The following is a 21,213-nucleotide window of genomic DNA, read 5'->3' as shown; positions in this document are numbered from 1 at the left end:
CCACCATTATATTAAAAAAATACCAAAACAGGTGGGTGTCAGAAACCAATGGAAAACACTGGGAGAAAACTTTTTCAACATAAAATCACAGATAAAGGGTTAATGTTCTTCATATATAAAGAACTTTTTAAAACTGAGGAGAAAAGACCAACCACCCATCAAGAAAATGGGCAAAAGACATGAATATACAATTCACAAAAATTAAAGAACTGAAAACAGCCCTTCAGCATCTTAAAAGGAGTTCTACTTCACCAGAAAAGAGAGGTGTAAATTAGAACTCCATTGTAACACCATTTCTCATCTGTCAGACTGTCAAACACTCAAGTCTAAGGCTACATTTGGTTAGCGTGGCTGTGGGAAAACAGGCAACCATGTTAACCATGGGCCTTGGGCAGACAGCCCCTGGGAGGAGCACACAGCGGTTCAGTCCCCAGCCGACAGCTCTGGTTTGCCCGCCTCACACCCCTGCTTGGAGCTGGATCTGGGCCAACAGGTCCTGGGAGAGGCCGGCCACAGAGGCAGCCCAGGTCCCAGGCCACAGCCCAAGCTCCGCAGCCACGGTGCCCAGGCCCCAGCCCAGCCCACTCCACACCATGGCCTAGCACCACGTCTGCGACACACACACACCCAGCGTGCATGGCAGCAGCCTTACGAAGCCAAGACACGGAAGCAACCCAAGTGCCCAGCAATAGAAAACTGGTTTAAGAAGATGTGTATGTGTGTGTGTACACACACACACACACACACTGGAATATCCTTCAGTCACAAAAAGGAATAAAATACTGCTATTTGCAGCAATATGGATGGAACTTGAGAATACTATACTAAGTGAAGTAAGTCAGAGGAAAAATATTATACGATGTCACTTATATGTGAAATCTAAAAAATAATAAGAATGAATCATTAAATACAAACCAGAAACAGGCACAGCAAACAAACTTATGTTTACCACTGGATGCAGGGATAAATTAGGAATATGGGATTAAGAGACAGAAACTACTGTAAGTAAAACAGATAAACAACAAGGATTTACTATACAGCCAGAGAATTATATTCAATACCTTATAATAAGCTATAGTGGAAATAATCATATATATATATATATATAAAATCACTGAATCATTTTCCTATATGCCTAAAATACAACTACATTTCAAATTGAAAAAAAAAAAAAGATTCTCGACAACTAAATGCAACATGAGATCCTAGACTAGATCCTGGGCCAGAAAACAACGTTCCCACTTGTTCTAACAATATTATGAGAGCTACTAACATTTGAATAAGGACTACGTGTAGACTAGATAAGAATATCATATAAAAAGTAGGCGTTCTCCAGCTCTGACTCACAACCCGAGGCTCTGGGGCGGCCCTCTGCAGCTTTGACAGTAGCTCACTGATTCCAGGCCACATGCAGCACTCGAGAGAACAGAAATTCAGGGGAAAAACAAACGAGAAAATGAATGAATACATGAATCTGCAGGGTTATCATACCCAGTTCTGGTTCAAATCTCCGCTCAGCTACCGTCTGACTGGAAAACACTGGATGGGCTGCCAGACCCTCTGGCCTCATTCCCGTGAGGCTTTCTGGGGAACAAGGCACAGTGCTCACGGGTAAACTACATAATGTATTTTGCGTGACTATGTACAGAAACAAAGAGCCAATCACCTTTTAAGATTACTTCTATTTTAACATCAGTCAGTGTCCCAAAACAATCCTGAACAGCCCTCTCTTAGATTTAATACCATTTTTCATTAAACAGTCCTTAGGACAATGAACTGCAAGCTGTGAGGTTTCCTTCAAATTGCCATGACGTCCTGAGGTTCATTAGTTCTTCTCTAATGCTTCTGATGTTTAAATTCTTACCCCTTCTTTTTGGTGTCTCTAATTTGCTTTGCGTGTGTTCTCTCAGAGCCCACGTGTCTGCGTTTAAATACCAAAACCACATAAAAATAGTTTTGAATATATAACACCTCTGGAACATCTCTCCCCATAGGCACTTATATATAAAAACTTTTATTCAGGGAGCTCACACTAGCATCCTGCTTTATTAATTCTAACAGCTCTGGAGCTCAGGAATAAATCACAAGAAAAGTGGCAGTTCAGGGCTGATGGCAGCCTGCCTCCTAGTGGACAGCCTGAGACATTTCATTTTTAATGAGGTCCACCTGTACCTGCCTACCTGTGAGGGACCAGGCCCTCTTTATGAACGAATACACGTGCGGCCCTGTCTTTGGCTTCCTAAGCAGAGGACAGCGAATGCAGTCTCTCCTCGATGGCGTGGCTCACTGAGTGCGCGCTCCCGTTCTGGCTCCGGGGCAGCAAGCGCCGCTGCCCTGTGGAATGTCCACTCTGCGGACAATGACCCTCAGTGTTTCAGATCCAACTGCCCCACTAACGGCTGTGCTTCTCTCTCTGCAGCCTCAGGCCTGGGACGATTTCACTGTCACCTAACACACTAGTGAGCCTGGGTCTCCAGCTGCATGGAGACATTGGCCATCAAGGGTATGATGAACAATGAAACATCAATGTTCTTAAGATTAATTAAGATTGAAGGCCACCATTTAAAATTTTTCTTTTTTCTAATTTAGCATTCTCGGGCCTATCCTATTTTTGTCTCTCTTTTTTTAGAAAACCACACTCACAATTTCTGGGAAATTAAGAAAAAATGCTCTTTCAATAAAAAGACAAAAATGGCTGAGATTGTGGCCATCATGGTCTACATAATTCACATTCCTTTGGGTTTTAATTGGGTCTTTTTAGGAAGAAGTGTTGTCTTCATTCTTTTTTGGCTCAATTACAATTACACATTTCTTGATACTTTTCCAGACACATTACTGGCAAGGGGCTTTTTCACCTAAGAGGCCTGAGAAAAAGCTCTCTTCAACTGTAATTATGTTAAGAGTGTATCATGAGAGCAACTGACACGTGCCCCTTAGCAGTCTCCCCTTCTTGCTGCTTTAATCACAGGGACTCTTACTTGGCCCAGTTTTCATCCTGCGTCTCTGCTAGGCTGAAAGACGGTCAGATGAATAATTCTAGGTAGAGAACTGTCTCTCATCCGTGGGCTAGCACTGAATGATTAAAGACAATATTGATTTTTAAAAAAGGAAATTATGTGAAGAGTGGAGGGAAGGCCATGAGAAAGCAATGGGTACAGAAAAGTTATGGTTCAGGCTCAGCTGATACTCAGAAGCAGAAGGACTTTTTTATAGTCCCTAGAACTGGGAGGGATTTATTACTCATAGAAAAGGACACAGAACACTGGTACAATCTGTTAGTCGGATATTTTCACCCAGGTCAATATTTAAGAACACAGCAGAGCACTTTATAACTTTTTACATGTAAAATGTACAAAACGGGGTGTGGTAACCATGAGGGAGACCATTTAGTTGTTCAAAATGTTGCACCCATTTGGAAATCAGGTTGGGGAATATATTAGAAAGCTTGTCTTGATTCGACTCCTAGGAGGAAAGATAAAAAGTTGATGCCTAAACAGCAAAAATGAAAACCACAGCAGAAGTTCTCTGCTGTCTGGGGATGCAATTCTTTTCTCAATTACTCTTGGGATTTTGGTCACTATTTTAAGATTTTCCAGTGCAACTTTTTCTATGAGAATTAGCTCCCAAGAAAGAGCTGCTCCTGCTGCTAAGTCACTTCAGTCGTGTCCGACTCTGTGCGACCCCATAGACAGCAGCCCACCAGGCTCCCCCATCCCTGGGATTCTCCAGGTAAGAACACTGGAGTGGGTTGCCATTTCCTTCTCCAGTGCATCAAAGTGAAAGTGAAGTCGCTCAGTAGTGTCCGACCCTCAGCGACCCCATGGACTGCAGCCTTCCAGGCTCCTCCATCCATGGGATTTTCCTGGCAGGTGTACTGGAGTGGGGTGCCACTGCCTTCTCCGAAGAAAGAGCTAGAAAGCTTTTTTTTTTAACTTGAAAAGAAACAGAACGTACATACTGCTTTACAACTGTTGGCGATCAGACTTGCAGTCTTCTTGAAAGTCTTCTCAAGGTAGTGTGCAAATCTTTCATTTTCATTTTCTTTTGACCCGAGCTGAAGAAATTCACCTACAAAGAAGGAAAGTGGCCAGGTGAGGGTTTTGTTTTGTTTTTGGCAGGGGGCGGGGGGGGGAGAGCTGGTAAAATACTAAGAATGAATAAAGAAGAAAAGTCAGAATTAACCTACCACGCACCAAATCTTCAATCACTTGGGTTAAAATAGATATAACAGTTGTATTTCCAATTCGTGCCAGAGCTATTGATGCTGCAGAAAGAATTAAGTCACCAGCAAGGACAGCCTAGAAAAGAAGAAAAACCTTCAGAGAAAAGTGTCCGAGCACTGGAGCCAACAATGAAGTTTCTCAGGAGAGAAGTCCAGAATGGGAGGGAGAGAGGGCTCATCCTGGGTCTCCGTTTTTCCTCTTCCTCAGCGGGATTATTTTACACGTTTGGGACCCTGTTTGAAATCTCTTGGCTCTCAGAGATTACCCAGTCTGTCTCTCCAGTTGAGAGCTGAAGAAACGAACGCCTGGAGATGGGAAGTGCCTGACGCCCTGGCTTCATCCTTGGCCACCACAAAATGCATCCCACTGCCTTCATTTAGTTCTGGACCATTCGTTCTCCCATCACACCGTGTGGCTACACCTCTGCACTTACTGTTTCTTCTGCTCAAAAAGCCCCTCCCCTTCACCTGGTGCCTCGTGTGCAGGGTTAGCTCAGGCGGTACCTGCAGGAGGTCCACTGAGACCCCTCGGTCTGACCTGTGAGCACAGCGCCCCTCGGGCACTGCTCTCTTCCCACTTTTTTCCTATTTGCCAAACCCCTAAGGGCACAGATTGTGAATCACCCAGCTAGTACTTGGCACACACCATGGCCCCACGCGTGCTTTGCTCAATGAAACCTAAACCAAGGAACCCTGGCTCCAAGTTCAAAGCTCTTAGTACACTATTACACGGCCTATCATTCCAGAACAAGACATTTTTTCACTGAACATGCATGGATACTTTTTCAATCTTCTTTAGATGATGAGTTAAATGTTTGCACTGTTTGCCATTAATTATAAACCATATGATTGGATTATATGCAATAATCAAGTATACTAATTTGCATACTTAAAGGATATGCATAAGTGTTAAAGAGTAGTTATAAATGATAGAGTTCATGGAAATTTTAATCCCTAGAATATGCAACATAACCACATTTTCAGTCTTTATTCCACACAGCACGTGGGACCTAAGTTCCTCAACTAGGGATTGAACCCATGCCCCCTGCAGTGGAAGCGTGGAGTCTTAACTGCTGGACCACCAGAGAAGTTCCAAGTTTTTATTGTCTATTAGTTCTCCGGCATTTAAAAATTAGTGATGTTCAGTTTGTTTACCAACTAAACATCATTTTATACAACATACACTGTATGAGGTACCCTGACATAACTGTAAATGCACACTGATAAAGTCACTGTACACATCGTGACTTACAGGCTCACAACATCCACCTCCACCCCACAGCTCGAGCAGCTGAAGGCTCAGGGTCTCCCAGCTCCTGCCTCTTTCCTCTCGGCCCTGGGGATCCCTGGGGCCAAAAGGGAAGTGAAGCTGCCAGACTGGGGATGGCTGGGATGAGGGGTGAAAGCAAAGCGGCGCTAGAGACACAGGCAGGGAAACCAGGGCTCACGGGGCAGTACTGTGTGGATGGACCTTTACTGGTAACACGCGGTCTTGTCTGAGGGCCAGGGAAGGGGAGGTGGCTCCGGGCAGGGCGGACCAGCCACGCAGCTGAGAGAGGCAGTGAGGGTCGAAACACGATCTCCCGTTTGCACCCAGGAGGCCCCCAACAGCAGAGGCACTCAGGAGAGGGGCCAGGCAGGAGAAAACGCCAACTTGTTCACTTAGCCTCCTCTGCCCAAGCGCTCAAGTGGCCCTGAAAATGGACACAGCAAACTGCAGGCCACGTCACAGGACACAAAACCCTTTCATCTAAAATTGGCGATAAGAGGCTTACAATTCAAACTGCGGACTTGATTATACAACAGAATTGTGTATACTACAGCAAAACTGGCATGCAAACATAGTAATTAAGGCGTTATTTCTTCTTTGAATACGACTGGCAAACAGGTGGGAACCAGGTACTACAGACATGTGAGGGATGGGAAGGAATGGAGAGGGAATACGTGTGTGCGTGTGTGTGTGTGTGTGCGTGTGTGTGTGTGTGTGTGTGCGTGCGTGCGTGCATGCTTGGGTATTTATACTTTTTTTTTTAGTTTTATTTACTTGCCCTGACACTCTCACATGTGGTGGTTAAGGAATTCAGGTGAATCTGAGTAATCTGAGCCCGAGTAAAAGGTGTGGCTCCTCATAAGAGACACTTTTTGGATAACTACAAATATGCTTTCCTTAACCGAATTCTATGTAAAACTGTGATTAAATAGAAATAGTAAGTTTATCTTTCTATGGTATTATCTACAATCAAACATCTGTATATAGACGAAAGCTATATACAAGAAACTATTTTGAAAGCTAGAAGACCACATTTGATGAAACACATTTTCATCATTTGAGACAAATCTGAAAAATAAATGCAATCCAAAGAGTGTGGCATTTAATATGAAAGATGAAAAAAACCAAAAAGCTGCACGTACCTTCTTTTCACCCCAGATCTTATTAACGGTGTGTTTTCCTCTCCGAGAACTTGCATCATCAATGATATCATCATGCACCAGACTGGCAGTATGGATCATTTCTGCAATTAAGGCAATGGCACGCTGGCTTGCTTGCACATTTCTAGTTAACAGAAAGCAATGCTTTTTAACAGAGATGCTGCCTAATAACCTTCTCAGCAATCATCTTGTGAAAAGTGGACACTGGATCTAGGATAAAGAATTTTATTTCTCTGAAAGAAACTGTATAAAAACTTCGGCTTCCCTACACAGCCAATGCTATCATTTGGAGAACATTTAAAAACACAGGAGATACTGTGAATCAAGATTATGCTTCCGGGACACCACATTAAGAAGTAAAATTTGTATAATGAACAACAAAAGGAGGATAAATAGCTTATAAGTCTGGGCACTGGACTGATAACAATTGTCTTTATGTCTTGTAACAGCGATCTTGGTCAGTTGATCAAGTTTACAATTAGATTACAACTAAATTTCAGAAATTGATGGGGAAGATAGGCGAAAAGCAACCTAGAGAATCGTGTGTTAAAGAACCACCAATCACTATTCAAACCTTTTTATACCATCTTACACATTTAGTATGGAGAAGGAAATGGCAACCCACTCCAGTATTCTTGCCTGGAGAATCCCATGGACAGAGGAGCCTGGCGGGCTACATTCCATGCGGTTACAAGAGTCGGACACGACTTAGTGACTAAATCACCACCACCACATGTTTAGCACGAAGACCTCCATAACCAAGATAGCTGAAATTCATAATTCCACTTGGCTACTGACACTGGTTATCAATATGAATTGATAATTCATTCATACTGGAGTATGAGTTCCAATTCATGTTTAACCTGTGCATTTGAAATTTAAACTTTCATTTCCCATATTTAACAGAAAATACAGGAAAAGCACTCCAAGAAGATACATGGATGTGAGTTCTACAGCTAAAAGAGGACTTCAATTTCTTTTTAATCATGATTATTATCACCATAATCTTCTAGGGAAATTTAAAAAAACCGAATTTTGAGAAAATCAAACTGGGAAAATAACCAACTGAATTTTCTGAACCTAAAAACAGAAGCCTGGATCAAACACATGCTAACCAAATGTTTCACTTATTCTCTAGCTTACTTTTCAAATATCACATTCTCTCAGGAGAAAAGTGAAGGGGATCCTGAAATGTGATGTTTTCTTTAAAAATCTAACCTGAAAATCTACAAAAGACAGTGCTCCTTCTAATGCCTCAGTTCTAGCAGAAAGCCATGAAAAATGATGTACAGCTACAGTACAGATGCTAGAATTTAACTACTAAATCAGCCTGAAGACTATCTTCCCGTTTTGCCTTATATATAATTTTAAAATATAGTACTTTGCCAGCAACTCTTACCTAAGATTTTTAGAACTAAACCTCAGAACCTTCCAGCTGCTTTTAGCTTGGAAACAAACTGTAAAGTGTGGCTTATTATTTATTAATGTCACACTTATAACTGTTCTAAATACTTCTGGATCACAGCCTCCTTCATAGTAGGGAGGGACAAATGATCTGGTAAGACCACTTTAGTGAGTGAGAAAATGGAGCTTCAAAGGGCTTCCAGGAGCTTGATCCAAATTTCTCAGTGAGACACTCACAGACCCTACAGGAAGAAGCTTGGACCTTAAATATTTTCCAGGTACATTTACTGGATCCTATCTTTTTTTGAGTTGAATGCACAAAAAAAGATGTATACTTTTATGGTCATTTTTTAAATAGACTATTTTTTTTAGAACACTTTCTCAATGAATTTCAGTCTGATGAAATATGTACTTGCTATTGGTTAATAGCAGAGTCACCTTCAGGCAACTGGGAGAGTCATCCAGCCTCCCTCGGGCGCCACTGCCATTATCGCAGCAGCAGGCGGGGCCCTGCCGAGAAGCTGCAGCAAAGTGGCAGTGCTCACTGAGACACTGGGGTGGCTTTTATTTTGTAATTTTTAAATACTTAAAAACAAAGATTTCTTGAAATATTTTGAAATTTCATAGACTCTTCATGTATGTAAAAATGCCATTTTGTATGCCTAAATTGACGAAACCAAGATTCTTGCTTAGAACATTCTGTGGCGTCATGACACAGCCCTATGTAGGATGAGCCTCACATTTTCGACGCTTCCTCATTTTATCTGATATACTTTTTCCTGCACACGTAGGCTTTCACGTGTGTGAGATTCTATCTGGAAAATGCTGCCACTGCATACCCAAGCACAGCATAATAGTCTGGAAGTCAAATTTACAGATTCCGGAAACGACTCACACTGTGTGAAAACGAAATCCTACAAGTACTGAACCGAATCATACCTTCAAAAAAATGGGCACCGTTTCTACTTCCCGCTGTGAAAGAGCGGCCACACTTTCCCAGCTCCTGAGAGAGGTGCTAGGAAAACCTGCCAGGCGAGACAGCAGGAGAAAGGAGGCCCCGAACCTCAGAAAGCAGAGGTTCTTGTACCCTGCACTCCACACCTGCAAGAGCGAGCGATGACTCAGCCAGCCCCTCACCACCATCAGGGGTTCCCCCTCACCAGATTCTAAATATTAGAATGAAGAATTAGAAGCACAGATGGGATAGATGGAATAATGACCTCTCCACGTACGCTTCACCAAGCTGACATGTGACTGAAATAAAACACTTTTTCCTCCCATTCATGCTGATATATAACGCCAAGTCTTTAAATGACAAGCAAACCCTGAGAGTGAGGTTGTCTCCAAAAAGAAAATCAAACCTTGTCAATGGATTACCCTGACTTGCAACAAATGAGGCGGCAGATAAATTTAAATAGTAAATGCGGTTTTCACTTTAACAGGCATAGTGGCACATCTATTCCTAAAACTACAGGGACTGTATGAAGACCAGAGAGTTCTCAGGTGGGTTACAGGAGGCTCTACTTCTAAATAGTACACTATGTTCTGTTTATCTCTTCTGGCAATTCTAAAGAGAAGCGTTTCACTTTGCTTGTTAGCACTAGCTTACTATTCCTTAAATCTCATCTCTGGCCCACCTCGTCAAAAACCAATTGTCTTGAAAACGCAGACTGAAAGTTCCTCAGACACAGCAATTGGGATCTCTCATGATGGGGCTCAGGAACTGGGATTCTGAAGTGGCAGACCCACTGAGTCTGATGCACAGAGTCAGGGAAATGCTGATCTGTGAGTGGGGGGCATTCACCTGCCTTACCGCAAGCCCCAAAACGAAGCGGCTCCTAAGGAATTTGACAGAAGCGTGGTCTCTGCTGCCTCCCTGTGGCCAAGCCTCTAAACTGCAGGCATGAGAAGTCTCTCCAGCCTGAAAGGCAACCTGAACTCGGCGGCTCAGTTCAAGCAAGGTCTTGTGCCAACTTCTCTCCAAGTGTCTTCACAGCTTGCGGGCAGGCAGTGCCCCCTGCTCTGAAGGGCGCAGTCACAGGAGGGTGACCTCTCCTCTGACACTTCATGTCATCTCGAGTTTTAAAGGATAAGAATGGACACTATCAGTTTGGTACTGAAGAAATTCTCTATTTAAAAGGCAACAAAGTCTCTGTCTCTAAAGTTCTTCAGGATGTGAACTGTTATCTGATGAAAGTATATATAGCCACGTTTTCAGTACACTGAATATATCCGCACAGACGCACTTTAGAGTCTCTTATCTGCCACTGAGCCGGGTGGGCCCGCAAAGCGCGACACGTGGACAGCGTCCCGCTTTCCTGCTGGGCCTGCGCTGCCAGTCCTGGCGCATCCCGAAGAGGCACCTCCAGAGGGAGGGAGCAGCCCGCCAGGCACACTCCCCGCACGGACAGGACACGATGCGAACAACGGCATTTATGCTAGTTTCCTGGGCTCTGAGACAGGTCACCACAAACGTGCTGGTTTAAATGGACAGAAATTCTCCCACCGTTCTGGAGACCACAAGTCCAGAAACAGTTCCCCTGAACTGGAACCAAGGTGTTGGCAAGGCCAGGCTCCCTGGAGGGCCTCAAGGGCAGGGTCCTCTCCTCACTCCTTCCAGTTCTCCTGGCTGCTGGTGACCTTTGCTTGTGGCCACAAGCTGGAAGGCGCCCCTGCAAGCCCCTCCATTTCGTCTTCACATGCCCTCTCCTGTGTGAGGCGATCTCCTCTGCCCCCCTCTTTAGGGCTACCAGTGACTGCATTTAGGGCGCGTCCGAAAACCCGGGATGATGCCTCCATTCCACAATCCTAGCTGAAAGCACACCCGCAAAGACCGTTTTCCTGCCACAAAATGCAGCACTTTATAGGTCCCAAGGCTTAGGACGTGGATGCCTTTTGTGGAGCCATTTTTCAGCTTAACACAGTGCCTGCTTTCGCCAGCCTCTTCTGTTGATGCTCAAATGTTTCCTTTTCAGTGATCTCATTCCTAAAATTACTTGATTTTGCTGCTTCTGTCTAAAAGCTTGTTTTTCCACATTATTGATACAACCTTGAAGTGTCTCCCCATCTGCAGCGGCACTCAGGGTGCAGGCTGAACTTGGGGTGAGGGGGCCATGGAAGGGTTCCTCACCATCTCTCACTCGCCGCATCTCGTCCTCTACCCGTTTCTTGGCCTTGGTCTCTGGCCCTGCAATCTGCTCTTTTGCTGTACTCCTCACTGGCACAATGGGGACACTACCGGCATGAACGTCAAAGGTGCCCTCCATCGCAGGGACAGCAGAGGTGCCTGCGAGCTCTGACTCGCTTTGCAGGTCACTGTCCTTGGTCACTGGCCACTCACCTCTGAAAACTCAAACAAGCGCACCAGACTAGTATCAAGACTGTCTTTCTTTGAAGGGAATGGCAGTTTTAAACTTAACCCTACAGTCATGAATCCATTAACAGTTTTAATATCAGGAGAAAAGAACTGACACCCAAGGGCAGCAGCTCTTGAATATTTCAGATCTATCTCCAGATAAAAATAGATGCCTGCAAAGCTGCCTTGTAAATGATGCAGGACCCACGCTATTGGCTGTTTTCTTGCCTCTGAAGCACTGCATTTAGAATCCTTAGACATGTGGAGAGTGACCCCCATGGTGATATCTCAGACCTGCAGTTGTCCAGGATGGCTTTCTCCACAGGACCCACGGTGACATCGAATGATGCAGTGCTGGGGTTTTGCAAATGGATCCAGCTGATGAAGGTGCAGAAGGTGATTCCTTCAGTGATGGACTCAGCCTCCCCTGGGGGCCAGGAGCCTGAAGAGCGAGCCCTACAGTCGTCCTGATCTCAGTGATGTTCCTTTCAGTTGGAGCTTGACCTCACCCATGAAGTGGACAAGCCTCTGGTTACTAAAGCCTTCTCTACCTCAGTAGGTGTCCTCTGTTACAGACTTTACTTGTAGATCCATGTTAATAATGAGTATGGACACATGAAAAGTGCCATCTCCTGGCTTAAAGACAAAAACATTTCCTAGGGCACCAAACTTCCTAACCCACAAACAGCCACGGCAGTACCTGGCTCAATGATTCACAACACATTCTAGACCAGGAATGGGTCTAGAATCTTTAGCGGCCTGACCCAAGAAATCATTCAAGTGAGCTGGTGCTCTTATGACTATTTTGTTACAGCTTTCCTACAGTAAGCTTTTGTAATTTCCTTTGCTGTCATGAGGATCATAAGTTACTTCCAATGAATTTAAGACTTTTTCACATTTGGAAGCTTGACCTGTTAACTAATGTGAAGACTGCGTTATTTAAACACACACACACACACACACACACACACATCATCCGATCTGTTCTATCTAATCAAATGTCTGGCTTTGCAAAGTGCAATAATAGGATTCAGGGGCACTTGACTGCCTGTACAGTCACAATCAATAGATCTGTGCCCAGTGTAACTGCAGTAGGCCTGTTATCTCACTGGTCCCGATACCCACTCTCCAGGGCTGCAAGATTTCCACGAGAAACAGGTGGTGTCAACACCAATGGTAAGAACAGGTACCTTTAAGGAGGTCTCTAAACAGGACAGGTTTGGCTCATTGGAGAAGAGACACTAATCGTGCTATGGTCGGTAAGCAGAGCATTTCACAGAAATCTTCTTTCTTACAGAGCTCGTTTTTCAACTGGATTCTCTGATAAAGTGAGCTCTGACTTACAGGTAGCTAGCTGGGTTTTACTGAACCCTTCTGAGGGCACGGTGCTCCAGGAAGCAGACTCTCAGGTTCGGAGCACAGGATGTCTGCTCAGGACCCCTGGGATGAACACGTGAGGCGGGGAGGGGTTTCTTCGAGGCAGGCCTGTCCGAAGCTGCTGCCATTTCACCGTGTGTCGTGGCGCTAGAATGGCCCTTCATCTACCAGTCCCTGCATGTGGACGGGCTCAGGTGAGAGGACTCTCGGCTGCCGGCACAGCCCTTGAGGAGCCCAAGAAGCAAAGGCTTTCCTCCAGCAACACGGGTTCAGCAGTGTGGCCAGAAGGTCCTTCATTTAAGGCGGGCTCTGGGCACATGGCTCGGAATCCACCACAACTCTGTGTTCTGGACTCTCAAGTCTCATTATCTGCTACGTGCATTCTACTTTACCTGGCCAGGTGCTGTGGTTACCAGGATACACAGAAGAAAACTGAAGATTAAGTCTTAAGCCTCTGGGGCCATATCACCCTTTGACAATATAAGCCATGTATGCCTTTCCCTTAGAAAAGGCAGAGGGACCAGAGATCAAATTGCCAACATCTGCTGGATCAGAAAAAGCAAAACAGTTCCAGAAAAACGTCTACTTCTGCTTTACTGACTACGCCAAAGCCTTTGACTGTGTGGATCACAACAAACGGTGGAAAATTCTTCAAGAGATGGGAATACCAGACCACCTGACCTGCCTGAGAAATCTGTATGCAGGTCAAGAAGCAACAGTTAGAACCAGACTTGGAACAGACTGGTTCCAAATCGGGAAAGGAGTACGTCAAGGAGAACGTCACCCTGTTTAACTTATATTCAGAGTACATCACGTGAAATGCTGGGTTGGTTGAAGCACAAGTTGGAATCAAGACTGGAGGCAGAAATATCAATAACCTCAGATATGCAGATGACACCACCCTATGGCAGAAAGTGAAGAACTAAAGAGCCCCTTTATGAAAGTGAAAGAGGAGAGTGAAAAAGCTGGCTTGATACTCAACATTCAAAAAATGAATATCATGGCATCCGATCCTATCACTTCATGGCAATAGACAGGGCAACAGTGGAAACAGTGACAGACTTTATTTTCTTGGGCTCCAAAATCACTGCAGATGGTGACTGCACCTATGAAATGAAAAGACGCTTGCTCCTTGGAAGAAAAGTTATGGGCAACCTAGACAGCACATTAAAAAGTAAAGACATTACTTTGCCGACAAAGGTCCGTCTAGTCAAAGCTATGGTTTTTCCAGTAGTCATGTATGGATGTGAGAATTGGACCATAAAGAAAGCTGAACACTGAAGAATTGATGTTTTTGAACTGTGGTGTTGGAGAAGACTCTTGAGAGTTCCTTGGACTGCAAGAAGATCAAACCAGTCTATCCTAAAGGAAATCAGTTCTAAATATACTTTGGAAGGACTGACGCTGAAGCTGAGGCTCCAATACTTGGGCCACCTGACGTGAAGAACTGATTCCTTGGAAAAGACCCTGATGCTGGGAAAGACTGAAGGCAGGAGGAGAAGGGGACAACAGAGGATGAGATGGTTGGATGGCATCACTGACTCTATGGACATGAGTTTGAGCAGGCTCCGGGAGTTAGTGATGGACACGGAGGCCTGGCATGCTGCAGTCCATGAGGTCACAAAGAGTCGGACACAACTGAGCAACTGAGCTGAACTGATACCATTCCCTAGAAAAATGAAAAGGTATGAACAATTTTGCATACGATTCCAAGGGGCTCACAGATTCCCCAACAACTTCCACAGACCTCAGGTTAAGAATTCCCAATAATCTAGTAGGGAACATATAATGGACAAGTGAAAAAGCTTAATGAAGGAAAAAAAATAAAGCAACAGAAGGTAGTTTTCCCCCTATTTCTTACGGTTTCTGTTCTGTTTTCTAAAGTCCCCTCCAGGATTACCCTTAACTTATTTAATACACAGAAGCAGGAGGAAAATGTCTGACACTCAACTTCGACTGTCAAATGATGAAGCAATCCTGACGACACTGACGAGGAGGTAGTTGAAGAGGGGAACAGGTTCTGGGGCCTCTGCTGCAAATAGGCCCGTGGGGCCCTCCTGGGATCGTCAGTCACCTTCGCTCACACTGTTCTCATAAACCTCTTACAGGAAAAGCACAGACGGCCCCTGCTCTCCAGAAGCTCTCCCCCTGCTCCCAAACCGCTCCTGTAAGAGGGAAGACACCCGGGCCACCAAGTGCCTGAAGCTCTCCCCCCGCTCCCAACCCGCTCCTGTAAGAGGGAAGACACCCGGGCCACCAAGTGCCTGAAGCTCTCCCCCCGCTCCCAACCCGCTCCTGTAAGAGGGAAGACACCCGGGCCACCAAGTGCCTGAAGCTCTCCCCCCGCTCCCAACCCGCTCCTGTAAGAGGGAAGACACCCGGGCCACCAAGTGCCTGAAGCTCTCCCCCCGCTCCCAACCCGCTCCTGTAAGAGGGAAGACACCCGGGCCACCAAGTGCCTGAAGCTCTCCCCCCCGCTCCCAACCCGCTCCTGTAAGAGGGAAGACACCCGGGCCACCAAGTGCCTGAAGCTCTCCCCCCGCTCCCAACCCGCTCCTGTAAGAGGGAAGGCACCCGGGCCACCAAGTGCCTGAAGCTCTCCCCCCGCTCCCAACCCGCTCCTGTAAGAGGGAAGGCACCCGGGCCACCAAGTGCCTGAAGCTCTCCCCCCGCTCCCAACCCGCTCCTGTAAGAGGGAAGGCACCCGGGCCACCAAGTGCCTGAAGCTCTCCCCCCGCCCACAACCCGCTCCTGTAAGAGGGAAGGCACCCGGTCCATTAAGTGCCTGAAGCTCTCCCCCCCGCTCCCAACCCGCTCCTGTAAGAGGGAAGGCACCCGGTCCATTAAGTGCCTGAAGCTCTCCCCCCGCTCCCAACCCGCTCCTGTAAGAGGGAAGGCACCCGGGCCACCAAGTGCCTGAAGCTCTCCCCCCGCTCCCAACCCGCTCCTGTAAGAGGGAAGGCACCCGGGCCACCAAGTGCCTGAAGCTCTCCCCCCGCTCCCAACCCGCTCCTGTAAGAGGGAAGGCACCCGGGCCACCAAGTGCCTGAAGCTCTCCCCCCGCTCCCAACCCGCTCCTGTAAGAGGGAAGGCACCCGGGCCACCAAGTGCCTGAAGCTCTCCCCCCGCTCCCAACCCGCTCCTGTAAGAGGGAAGGCACCCGGGCCACCAAGTGCCTGAAGCTCTCCCCCCGCTCCCAACCCGCTCCTGTAAGAGGGAAGGCACCCGGGCCACCAAGTGCCTGAAGCTCTCCCCCCGCTCCCAACCCGCTCCTGTAAGAGGGAAGGCACCCGGGCCACCAAGTGCCTGAAGCTCTCCCCCCGCTCCCAACCCGCTCTGTAAGAGGGAAGGCACCCGGGCCACCAAGTGCCTGAAGCTCTCCCCCCGCTCCCAACCCGCTCTGTAAGAGGGAAGGCACCCGGGCCACCAAGTGCCTGAAGCTCTCCCCCCGCTCCCAACCCGCTCCTGTAAGAGGGAAGGCACCCGGGCCACCAAGTGCCTGAAGCTCTCCCCCCGCTCCCAACCCGCTCCTGTAAGAGGGAAGGCACCCGGGCCACCAAGTGCCTGAAGCTCTCCTCCCGCTCCCAACCCGCTCCTGTAAGAGGGAAGGCACCCGGGCCACCAAGTGCCTGAAGCTCTCCCCCCGCTCCCAACCCGCTCCTGTAAGAGGGAAGGCACCCGGGCCACCAAGTGCCTGAAGCTCTCCCCCCGCTCCCAACCCGCTCCTGTAAGAGGGAAGGCACCCGGGCCACCAAGTGCCTGAAGCTCTCCCCCCGCTCCCAACCCGCTCCTGTAAGAGGGAAGGCACCCGGGCCACCAAGTGCCTGAAGCTCTCCCCCCGCTCCCAACCCGCTCCTGTAAGAGGGAAGGCACCCGGGCCACCAAGTGCCTGAAGCTCTCCCCCCGCTCCCAACCCGCTCCTGTAAGAGGGAAGGCACCCGGGCCACCAAGTGCCTGAAGCTCTCCCCCCGCTCCCAACCCGCTCCTGTAAGAGGGAAGGCACCCGGGCCACCAAGTGCCTGAAGCTCTCCCCCGGCTCCCAACCCGCTCCTGTAAGAGGGAAGGCACCCGGGCCACCAAGTGCCTGAAGCTCTCCCCCCGCTCCCAACCCGCTCCTGTAAGAGGGAAGGCACCCGGGCCACCAAGTGCCTGAAGCTCTCCCCCCGCTCCCAACCCGCTCCTGTAAGAGGGAAGGCACCCGGGCCACCAAGTGCCTGAAGCTCGCCCCCCGCTCCCAACCCGCTCCTGTAAGAGGGAAGGCACCCGGGCCACCAAGTGCCTGAAGCTCTCCCCCCGCTCCCAACCCGCTCCTGTAAGAGGGAAGGCACCCGGGCCACCAAGTGCCTGAAGCTCTCCCCCCGCTCCCAACCCGCTCCTGTAAGAGGGAAGGCACCCGGGCCACCAAGTGCCTGAAGCTCTCCCCCCGCTCCCAACCCGCTCCTGTAAGAGGGAAGGCACCCGGGCCACCAAGTGCCTGAAGCTCTCCCCCCGCTCCCAACCCGCTCCTGTAAGAGGGAAGGCACCCGGGCCACCAAGTGCCTGAAGCTCTCCCCCCGCTCCCAACCCGCTCTGTAAGAGGGAAGGCACCCGGGCCACCAAGTGCCTGAAGCTCTCCCCCCGCTCCCAACCCGCTCTGTAAGAGGGAAGGCACCCGGGCCACCAAGTGCCTGAAGCTCTCCCCCCGCTCCCAACCCGCTCCTGTAAGAGGGAAGGCACCCGGGCCACCAAGTGCCTGAAGCTCTCCCCCCGCTCCCAACCCGCTCCTGTAAGAGGGAAGGCACCCGGGCCACCAAGTGCCTGAAGCTCTCCCCCCGCTCCCAACCCGCTCCTGTAAGAGGGAAGGCACCCGGGCCACCAAGTGCCTGAAGCTCTCCCCCCGCTCCCAACCCGCTCCTGTAAGAGGGAAGGCACCCGGGCCACCAAGTGCCTGAAGCTCTCCCCCCGCTCCCAACCCGCTCCTGTAAGAGGGAAGGCACCCGGGCCACCAAGTGCCTGAAGCTCTCCCCCCGCTCCCAACCCGCTCCTGTAAGAGGGAAGGCACCCGGGCCACCAAGTGCCTGAAGCTCTCCCCCCGCTCCCAACCCGCTCCTGTAAGAGGGAAGGCACCCGGGCCACCAAGTGCCTGAAGCTCTCCCCCCGCTCCCAACCCGCTCCTGTAAGAGGGAAGGCACCCGGGCCACCAAGTGCCTGAAGCTCTCCCCCCGCTCCCAACCCGCTCCTGTAAGAGGGAAGGCACCCGGGCCACCAAGTGCCTGAAGCTCTCCCCCCGCTCCCAACCCGCTCCTGTAAGAGGGAAGGCACCCGGGCCACCAAGTGCCTGAAGCTCTCCCCCCGCTCCCAACCCGCTCCTGTAAGAGGGAAGGCACCCGGGCCACCAAGTGCCTGAAGCTCTCCCCCCGCTCCCAACCCGCTCCTGTAAGAGGGAAGGCACCCGGGCCACCAAGTGCCTGAAGCTCTCCCCCCGCTCCCAACCCGCTCCTGTAAGAGGGAAGGCACCCGGGCCACCAAGTGCCTGAAGCTCTCCCCCCGCTCCCAACCCGCTCCTGTAAGAGGGAAGGCACCCGGGCCACCAAGTGCCTGAAGCTCTCCCCCCGCTCCCAACCCGCTCCTGTAAGAGGGAAGGCACCCGGGCCACCAAGTGCCTGAAGCTCTCCCCCCGCTCCCAACCCGCTCCTGTAAGAGGGAAGGCACCCGGGCCACCAAGTGCCTGAAGCTCTCCCCCCGCTCCCAACCCGCTCCTGTAAGAGGGAAGGCACCCGGGCCACCAAGTGCCTGAAGCTCTCCCCCCGCTCCCAACCCGCTCCTGTAAGAGGGAAGGCACCCGGGCCACCAAGTGCCTGAAGCTCTCCCCCCGCTCCCAACCCGCTCCTGTAAGAGGGAAGGCACCCGGGCCACCAAGTGCCTGAAGCTCTCCCCCCGCTCCCAACCCGCTCCTGTAAGAGGGAAGGCACCCGGGCCACCAAGTGCCTGAAGCTCTCCCCCCGCTCCCAACCCGCTCCTGTAAGAGGGAAGGCACCCGGGCCACCAAGTGCCTGAAGCTCTCCCCCCGCTCCCAACCCGCTCCTGTAAGAGGGAAGGCACCCGGGCCACCAAGTGCCTGAAGCTCTCCCCCCGCTCCCAACCCGCTCCTGTAAGAGGGAAGGCACCCGGGCCACCAAGTGCCTGAAGCTCTCCCCCCGCTCCCAACCCGCTCCTGTAAGAGGGAAGGCACCCGGGCCACCAAGTGCCTGAAGCTCTCCCCCCGCTCCCAACCCGCTCCTGTAAGAGGGAAGGCACCCGGGCCACCAAGTGCCTGAAGCTCTACCCCCCGCTCCCAACCCGCTCCTGTAAGAGGGAAGGCACCCGGGCCACCAAGTGCCTGAAGCTCTCCCCCCGCTCCCAACCCGCTCCTGTAAGAGGGAAGACACCCGGGCCACCAAGTGCCTGAAGCTCTCCCCCCGCTCCCAACCCGCTCCTGTAAGAGGGAAGACACCCGGGCCACCAAGTGCCTGAAGCTCTCCCCCCGCTCCCAACCCGCTCCTGTAAGAGGGAAGACACCCGGGCCACCAAGTGCCTGAAGCTCTCCCCCCGCTCCCAACCCGCTCCTGTAAGAGGGAAGACACCCGGGCCACCAAGTGCCTGAAGCTCTCCCCCCGCTCCCAACCCGCTCCTGTAAGAGGGAAGACACCCGGGCCACCAAGTGCCTGAAGCTCTCCCCCCGCTCCCAACCCGCTCCTGTAAGAGGGAAGACACCCGGGCCACCAAGTGCCTGAAGCTCTCCCCCCGCTCCCAACCCGCTCCTGTAAGAGGGAAGACACCCGGGCCACCAAGTGCCTGAAGCTCTCCCCCCGCTCCCAACCCGCTCCTGTAAGAGGGAAGGCACCCGGGCCACCAAGTGCCTGAAGCTCTCCCCCCGCTCCCAACCCGCTCCTGTAAGAGGGAAGACACCCGGGCCACCAAGTGCCTGAAGCTCTCCCCCCGCTCCCAACCCGCTCCTGTAAGAGGGAAGACACCCGGGCCACCAAGTGCCTGAAGCTCTCCCCCCGCTCCCAACCCGCTCCTGTAAGAGGGAAGACACCCGGGCCACCAAGTGCCTGAAGCTCTCCCCCCGCTCCCAACCCGCTCCTGTAAGAGGGAAGACACCCGGGCCACCAAGTGCCTGAAGCTCTCCCCCCGCTCCCAACCCGCTCCTGTAAGAGGGAAGGCACCCGGGCCACCAAGTGCCTGAAGCTCTCCCCCCGCTCCCAACCCGCTCCTGTAAGAGGGAAGACACCCGGGCCACCAAGTGCCTGAAGCTCTCCCCCCGCTCCCAACCCGCTCCTGTAAGAGGGAAGACACCCGGGCCACCAAGTGCCTGAAGCTCTCCCCCCGCTCCCAACCCGCTCCTGTAAGAGGGAAGACACCCGGGCCACCAAGTGCCTGAAGCTCTCCCCCCGCTCCCAACCCGCTCCTGTAAGAGGGAAGACACCCGGGCCACCAAGTGCCTGAAGCTCTCCCCCCGCTCCCAACCCGCTCCTGTAAGAGGGAAGACACCCGGGCCACCAAGTGCCTGAAGCTCTCCCCCCGCTCCCAACCCGCTCCTGTAAGAGGGAAGACACCCGGGCCACCAAGTGCCTGAAGCTCTCCCCCCGCTCCCAACCCGCTCCTGTAAGAGGGAAGACACCCGGGCCACCAAGTGCCTGAAGCTCTCCCCCCGCTCCCAACCCGCTCCTGTAAGAGGGAAGACACCCGGGCCACCAAGTGCCTGAAGCTCTCCCCCCGCTCCCAACCCGCTCCTGTAAGAGGGAAGACACCCGGGCCACCAAGTGCCTGAAGCTCTCCCCCCGCTCCCAACCCGCTCCTGTAAGAGGGAAGACACCCGGGCCACCAAGTGCCTGAAGCTCTCCCCCCGCTCCCAACCCGCTCCTGTAAGAGGGAAGACACCCGGGCCACCAAGTGCCTGAAGCTCTCCCCCGGCTCCCAACCCGCTCCTGTAAGAGGGAAGACACCCGGGCCACCAAGTGCCTGAAGCTCTCCCCCCGCTCCCAACCCGCTCCTGTAAGAGGGAAGACACCCGGGCCACCAAGTGCCTGAAGCTCTCCCCCCGCTCCCAACCCGCTCCTGTAAGAGGGAAGACACCCGGGCCACCAAGTGCCTGAAGCTCTCCCCCCGCTCCCAACCCGCTCCTGTAAGAGGGAAGACACCCGGGCCACCAAGTGCCTGAAGCTCTCCCCCCGCTCCCAACCCGCTCCTGTAAGAGGGAAGACACCCGGGCCACCAAGTGCCTGAAGCTCTCCCCCCGCTCCCAACCCGCTCCTGTAAGAGGGAAGACACCCGGGCCACCAAGTGCCTGAAGCTCTCCCCCCGCTCCCAACCCGCTCCTGTAAGAGGGAAGACACCCGGGCCACCAAGTGCCTGAAGCTCTCCCCCCGCTCCCAACCCGCTCCTGTAAGAGGGAAGACACCCG

General features: G+C 51.2%; 1 protein-coding gene across 4 annotated transcripts in view; it reads right to left on the bottom strand.

Annotated features, from left to right (window-relative positions):
• The window catches only part of PDSS1 (decaprenyl diphosphate synthase subunit 1), a 46,628-nt gene that overhangs the window by 12,232 nt on the left and 13,183 nt on the right, over window positions 1–21,213 (bottom strand). For all 4 annotated transcript variants that reach the window (XM_027560096.1, XM_027560094.1, XM_027560095.1 and 1 more), the window contains exons 5-7: window positions 6,635–6,776; window positions 4,187–4,298; window positions 3,959–4,068 (exon numbers count right to left, since the gene is read on the bottom strand). In XM_027560096.1, the coding sequence (XP_027415897.1) occupies window positions 3,959–4,068; window positions 4,187–4,298; window positions 6,635–6,776 (364 nt within the window). The remainder of the gene's footprint in view (window positions 1–3,958; window positions 4,069–4,186; window positions 4,299–6,634; window positions 6,777–21,213) is intronic.

Source organism: Bos indicus x Bos taurus, chromosome 13, assembly GCF_003369695.1.
Source record: "Bos indicus x Bos taurus breed Angus x Brahman F1 hybrid chromosome 13, Bos_hybrid_MaternalHap_v2.0, whole genome shotgun sequence".
In the NCBI taxonomy this organism is placed as follows: Eukaryota; Metazoa; Chordata; class Mammalia; order Artiodactyla; family Bovidae; genus Bos; species Bos indicus x Bos taurus.
This window is presented reverse-complemented; position numbering and strand designations above follow the sequence as displayed.